Below are 7,769 nucleotides of genomic sequence, written 5' to 3' on the forward strand. Positions count from 1 at the left end.
AGTGGTTCCAGTTAGAGTTAGGTAGGGTCGTTAAGACTGTCTGTTGTCAAAGGACGGCTGTTCACTATAGCCATAGTTTCGCACAATAACGTTCAAGGTCCTTCATCATCAAGCTGACAACTAGCCTGATCCATAAGATATGAGAGAACACTACGCACGGTACGAATTTGACGTTCCCAAGCTCCTCCCATATGACTAGCTGAAGGAACATTCATCTTGAATGGAAAATAGTCACAATTTTCTTTCAGTAGAAAATCATTCACATGCTGATCTATTTCCTGGAGTTCTCGCTGGGCCCCGACAAAGTTAGTTCCTTAATCACATCGAAGTTGACGAATGGGTCCTCGAATGGCTAGGATTCGTCGCAACGCATTTATAAATGAATCAGTGGAAAGAGACTTTACAGTCTCAATGTGAACTGCGAGGCACACAAGACACGTAAACAAGGCACCATAGCGTTTAAGTAGTTTTCTACCTTCTTTGATGTAGAACGGACCAAATATGTCAACACCGCAGTAAGTCAATGGAGGCGCTTGTTCCAGCCTGTCTACAGGCAAATCTGCCATTTTTTGCTCTTGAACAGAACATCGTAGTTTCTACTCCTCACACATTTGGAGATGAAATGTGACACTGCAGATCCACAACCAATGATCCAAAATCCATTGGATCGAATCTCGTTTATTGTCATGCCACATCTTGATGACCGACTCGTTCATGAAAGTGACGAATTATAAGAGTTGTAATATGGTGTTTTCTTGGAAGAATGACAGGGTGCTTCAAACTGTCTGACAGACAAACTTGTCGAACTCGTCCACCAACTCGCAAAATATCATCTGTATCAATATATGGATCAAGTCTACACAGTGAGCTTGTTCTCTTCAAAGCTCCTTTACTGTCTGCTACACTCTGTCTATCTGATGTCGCACTGCCCAATGAGTTAAGAGCTTTCAGTTCGTCATGAAATGTTTCTGCTTGAACGCGTTTCAATATCTCTAGTTCTGCTTGAAACAGATTCGCAACACCAACAGAATCAAAGACAGAAAGTCGATCCTGATTATCTCTGTGGGCGTTACCTTTTCTAACCGACACGTTTCAGAAGTTGCATCTTGAGTTTTAAGAAAAGGGCAATGGCCTTTTTCGCATGATACCATTTGAAGCAATGTTCTAACCGTCGCCATGGAGGCCAAGGTCTTTACTTTCTTCAACTCGGGGTCATCCGGAGAAAGAGTGAGATCGTCTGTTACTCTATCTGCTGGTGAATTTACACTATTTCATAGAAATTCTGGTCCTGTTAACCACTTGGAATTCATGAAATCTGTGACACTTATGCCACGTGACGCATCGTCTGCTGGATTCTCTTCACCCTTGACATACTTCCACTGAGAAGGATCAGTATGTTCTCTGATCTGTTGCACACGGTTCGCAACAAAGACGTGGAATCTCAGCGATTCATTCGCAATATAACTTAGCACAATTTTGCTGTCAGACCAGAACGTTTCAGTAATGTCGTTGTAGTCAAGTTCACGTTGCAGAAATGCACTGACGTTGACTGATACCAATGCTGCAGTCAGTTCAAGCCGTGGAATTGTTACAGTTTTTAGAGGAGCAACTCTAGCTTTACCCATAACGAAGGAACAATGAACACTGGCCATATCCTGAAGAACTTGCATCTGCAAATGATGAAGTTCAACCTTGTAGTTTTCCAAACCCATCTGGCTTGAAGCATCTAGGAATGTCTGTCTTTAAGAAGCAACAATGGCGTTCTCCACCTTTCCCATCGCATTCGTAATGCATCTGAAAGAGGACTATCCCAGTCTGATTGATCCTTACACATCTGCTGTAGGATCTGCTTGCCCACCGACATAACAGGAGCAATGAAACCAAGAGGATCATAGATAGTTTATCGTGGCAAGAACTCCCCGTCGCAATAACGGTTGATCCTTCAAGGTAATTCTGAACTGAAAGCAATCAGATTCAACACACCAGTTCACTCCAAGAGCTCGCTCAACAGGTAATGAGTCATGTTTAAGATCAAAATTTTGCATACCCTTCACGCAGTCTTCTGGAGGAATAACTTCTATGACATCTTTAGAGTTCGAGATGAACTTGCGTAGTTGCAAACATTTTCTTGCTTTTCTCAATCAAGTCAACCGCTTCTTCTACAGTAGGTAGTAATTTTAATCCATCATCCACATAGAAATCGTTTCGCAAAACGTTCGCAGTAACAGCTCCAAACTCAGTTTCGTAGTCATTCGCAACTTGTTTCAAACCAAAGTTCGCACAACCGGGTGATGAAGCTGCACCAAACAAATGCACAGTCATTCGGAATTCAGCAGGTTCACTGTCTAAGTCTTCAGTTTCCCACCAAAGGAATCACAGAAAGTTTCTATGGCATTCATTCACCTTCAACTGATGGAACATTTGCTTGATATCGCACATAATCGCAACTGGTTCTTTTCGAAACCGACAAAGTACCCCAATTAGAGTATTTGTTAGATCAGGTCCTTGTAGTAAGTAGTCATTCAGTGACACACCTTCGTGTTTTGCACTACAGTCAAAGACCACTCGAAGTTTCTCAGGTTTTTTAGGGAAATAGACTCCATGGTGTGGAAGATACCACATTTTACCTTCGCAGTTTAGTTCTGACTGTGGCACTTTCTCAGCATGTCCACTCTGAATAATGTCTTGCATAAATATCCTGTAAATGTAGTAGCATCATCGTTTTGGAACAAATGACAACTGCATTGTTTTGGGTTAAAGGCTCTTTAATGGCTGACAATAGATTCCATTGCTATATCCCTGTAACAATATAATTAAAATACAATATAACAATACATTCATTATACATATATAAATCTCAGGATACGCAATATATAATATTCCATCATTTAAATTGTAGTATTTAACATGACATGACATATAAAAGTAATTAATGCATAATACAAAATATGTCTTATGATTACAACAGACATAGTTATAATACATACATAATATACATTATCACTCACATGTACAAATAATGATTTAACATATGTCTCCATTATAACAAATTACAATACACAAGATATTCTCAATCATGTGAAATACATACATGTCCTGAAATAAGAATTGTATTATAAAAATACATATACAAATATATTACATACCAAGTATGTGACACCAGGGCAAATGGAACTGGTCACTTTTAAAAGGATTGACGTATCTGCATAAAAGAATTACAATAATAAATAACCACGCAGACACGTTATGTTTCATAAAATATATAATAAAATACAACAATCTCTAAAGTGTTCATCACCACAAACATACACTAGCACACATTGTATTCATATTAAATTATGTTTATCACATATTTAGATTTAGATTAATCAAATTACTGAATTAATAAGAATTAATATTACACTGTACAGAAGAGCAAACTATAATGTGGACCACAATACCAGACGTACACCAGTATTTAAGGAAACAGTGAACTGTAATAAGCTATCATTTCAGATAAGAACACTAAAACCACATCAGCTTACACTGTACCCAAGCTGGAAACAATAGGACAGGCGCGGCGCATGGGTGATAGTGCTATAGTTACTAAGTTGTGCAAGGTGTCATACATGCTTGTGCAATTTGTAACAAGCCAAGATACCTGAAAATAGTAATCAACTTGTCATTAAGAATAAAATAATTAAAGGAACACAATCTGTTGTAATTCATTACCTGTTTATGGAAATAAACTAATTAATTACATGAGAACAAATAAAACCAATGCATTAATATAAAACAATAATTATATACAAATATCCACAAGTCAATATTATTACATACTCCCCCCCCCCCCCCCCCCCCCCTTCAAGAAATGGCGTCCTCGTCACTTATCATTATCATCAACAATAGAGACAATTGCCCTAGACACGGCATCACTAATGTGTTCCAAAAGTTTACATTTATTCTTCCAGTCTGGACGCTGCACATTCTGACTCATGACATACTCGCCAGATGTTTGCCATTCGGGTCGTCTTCTGTCTCTTGTTGATCGTCTAGGTCGTGGTGTAGGACGAGGTGGTGGCTCCGGCTGAGGTGGCGTATCTGAATCATCAGATGCTGTAGCAATTCTAGATGTTTCTATGTCTAGACCATCTTCATCCAAGCGTTCTCCCGTACTATCGTCCTCCTCAACTGAGTGTTGTAGTACGTGGTCGTCACCACCGGAAGAAACACTCTCTGACTCAGCAGACAACTGATCGTCACCAGAAACCTGTGAATCAGAATCAAATATCTCAGCAGTCTGGACACTAATGATTGCTACATCATTAGGAGCTGCTAAAACAATCACCTGTGAGGAATCTAAATCAATATATTCATCATCATCATCCTCCCGAGTTGGCTTTGCAACTGGTTGGACAACTAGTGTTCTATTTCTGGGTTTAGGTCTAGGTTGATTTGAACCTGGCAAAGATCCTATTGGCAGAAGATGGTTCCTGTGAAGAGTTCGCCGTCTTCCTTCACCATTCTCCTTTCTCACAACAAATACAGGGATGTCCTGGTTAGGCTCAGAAAGAACAAGGTATACGTCATCTTCCCATCGATCAGCCAACTTGTGTTTGCCATCAAACGCAAGGATCTTCACCAAAACACGGTCACCTGGCTGTACAACTGCACCTCTCACCTTCATGTCATAACCTCCCTTCTGTCGTCCTTGTGCAATCTTAGATGCTTCTGTCGCAAGTTCATATGACTGCTGAAGTCGTTCACGAAGAGCTGTTGCATAAGACGTCAACGAATGGTGTTGTTGATTGGTGTTAATCCCAAAAGCAAGGTCAATCGGCAATCGAGGTTCTCTTACAAACATGAGGAAAAATGGCGAGTAACCAGTCGACTCATGCCTAGTGCAATTATAAGCATGGACTAGGGGTGCTACATGAGTCTTCCAGTCCTTCTTCTGGTTAGGATTCAAAGTACCAAGCATGTTGAGCAAGGTTCTGTTGAAACGCTCACACATGCCATTCCCATCGGATGGTATGATGTGGTCCTCGACTTGTCCATCCCTAAAATTAAACAAAGCTCTTTTAACAATTTACTTTCAAAATTGGCACCTTGATCACTATGTATTCGAGGAGGAAACAGTGAACTGTAATAAGCTATCATTTCAGATAAGAACACTAAACCCACACCAGCTTACACTGTACCCAAGCTGGAAACAATAGGACAGGCGCGGCGCATGGGTGATAGTGCTATTGTTACTAAGTTGTGCAAGGTGTCATACATGCTTGTGCAATTTGTAACAAGCCAAGATACCTGAAAATAGTAATCAACTTGTCATTAAGAATAAAATAATTAAAGGTACACAATCTGTTGTAATTCATTACCTGTTTATGGAAATAAACTAATTAATTACATGAGAACAATAAAACCAAAGCATTAATATAAAACAATAATTATATACAAATATCCACAAGTCAATATTATTACATAAACATTACAGTACCTCGAATCTTTCTGAAAACGGCGTTTCAGTGACAAGAGACAATGAGCTGCCATTAATATGTTATTAGGAAGTTTAGGTTCAGTGTCTCTGAAAGGCAATGACATCTCATAATGTTGATCCTCTCGTTGGTCAATACCTTTCTCGATATTGGACAGAAACATTCTGTCATCACAGGACAGAGCATTGTGTTCGGACTTTCGTTCATTAAAATCCAATTCCATCATTTGGGTTACACCACATGGAGCAAATGCTTCCTTGACGTTAGTTTTGAAAGAGAAGAGCACACTTTGAGTACCTTTATCTTGAACATTTGAAACACACAATTCAGTAAGGAACTTCACATGCTATAACTCTGTGGCTAACACCAATGACATCACGACTGTCAATCTGACTATTATCTATGATACCAACTATTCCCCAGCCAAGATCTGTTCTTTGTCCATATGGTTCATTGTCATGCACGGGAGGAATGACATCACGAGGAGTCAATATGCATGAGGGCAGTTGTAGCCAATCAGAAGGCCCACTTCTACGTCTCTCAAGGGCATCAGTTCATCAACTATGCTTTCTAGATGAGGCCACATTTTTGCCTTTTCCAGTGTATGAATGTGTGTTCTATTCGCAGGCATGATTTCCCTGGAATACGTCGCAGGCAAGGAAATTCTAACAGCACTGTTAAATCCACGAATCACTAAACTGGACACGCTGATCCTTTGAAGACATTGTTGACAGCATGAGGTTAACACTAGGTCCAACTATCTCCAGATCATCACAAGTACGTTCTAGTATAAATGTCGTATCGGATTGTGTGTCAGGCATAGCATACACCAACCGTTCTGATTCTGGCCAACCACAATGTGACAACCAAACTGAAAACTTGTCACCTATCTGGCTATCCTCAAATGCACGATACTTGAATAAGAGCTGGTAGCTACAACCAACAGTCTCTTTAGGAGTAGTAGTCGTTTCTTCCCTTAAGTCTCCATGCAGAGATGTTGGGTGATACCTTGAACAAGTCTTGCACTTGCTCCTTTTCTTGCAGTCTCCAGATCGATGTCCTACATGCAAACAACCGAAGCAAAGTCGTTTCTCTCTTGCAAACTCCTTCCGCTCACTCACAGATTTTGCAAGAAAGGATTTACAACTGTCAATCTCGTGATTTTCATTACACAGAGCACACCAAGAAACAACACTAATGTTATTTTGATCAGTCTCCTTTGTCACCATCATCTCTGTAGAGAATGAAGTTCCAGTTGTACGTTTTCGATTAAACTTATTTGAATGTTCTAATTCAGTCTTGCTTTGTTTTTTCGAGAAAAAAGCTGTAACTGGGTCACACGCAATGTCTGCCTCCTTAACAATAAAGAATACAAATTCGCAAAATGGGGGAAATGCCTGATGCTTATTCCGCCACTCAGCTACAATTCTTCCCCATCTATAGACGAGCCAATCTGGCAGTTTTAGAAGAAGTTTTTGATTCTCGTAATCATCGTTCAACACATTGAAACTACTTACAGTTTTCATATCTGTAAGACACTGTCGCAGGAAATTAGCAAATCTTCTTAATGCAACACCATCACGACCTGTTATTTTTGGCCACGATTCTAGTTTATCGCGAAAGGCATTGGCAATAATAAATAAATTCCCGAAACGTTTGTCAAGCAAAGCTCTGGTTTGTTCATATGCTTCATCTGTGGACAACAGAATATATCCTTCCACGGATTCCCTCGCAGAACCACCTAAATATGTTTTCAAGTAATAGATTAGTTCAGCAGATGGAATTCCCTGTCTTTCTATCAATGTCTCAAAGGCTACTTTCCAACCAGGGTACGCTAGAGGATTCCCAGTAAATATTCCTGGCTCTGGAGGAGGAAGCCTCCCTAAACTGATTTTCTGTGCCAAGGAATTTGTTAATTTCTCGATTACCGGCATGTGGGAAGATGTTTCTTCTGGTACGAACTCTTTAGCTGATACATTAAGTTTTGTGGATGAAAGGGGTTCTGGGTCATTTACAACACGACTTTGTATATTTTCCACTGGAATAATGAATCGTCTCTTCCTGCTCTACCTGTTCAATAGCATTTAATCTTGCCTGTGCCATTTCTAATTGTTTTACTATATCCAACTTGTCTAATTCTTTTGCTAGCTTCAATGTCAACATATTTTTATTTCACCTTTAATATTGCAACCTCAGCCGCTGCTTCTGCCTTAGATGAAATCCGAGACTTGGAAGACAAACTAGAAATTACTGATTTCTTGGCACTCATATTTAAATGTCATTATATGTATC

At 39.7% G+C, this 7,769-nt stretch overlaps 2 protein-coding genes across 2 annotated transcripts; both read right to left on the reverse strand.

Moving 5' to 3' along the window:
* Positions 1-1,271: 1,271 nt before the first annotated feature.
* Positions 1,272-1,712, reverse strand: LOC121379789. Its single transcript, XM_041508440.1, has one exon. It carries the CDS (start codon positions 1,710-1,712, stop codon positions 1,272-1,274), a length of 441 nt encoding a protein of 146 aa, XP_041364374.1.
* A 4,442-nt stretch (positions 1,713-6,154) lies between these two features.
* Positions 6,155-7,411, reverse strand: LOC121379790. Its single transcript, XM_041508442.1, has one exon. The coding sequence runs from the start codon at positions 7,409-7,411 to the stop codon at positions 6,155-6,157; it is 1,257 nt and encodes a 418-aa protein (XP_041364376.1).
* Positions 7,412-7,769: the final 358 nt, after the last annotated feature.

Source organism: Gigantopelta aegis, chromosome 8 (assembly GCF_016097555.1).
Source record: "Gigantopelta aegis isolate Gae_Host chromosome 8, Gae_host_genome, whole genome shotgun sequence".
NCBI classification, from domain to species: domain Eukaryota; kingdom Metazoa; phylum Mollusca; class Gastropoda; order Neomphalida; family Peltospiridae; genus Gigantopelta; species Gigantopelta aegis.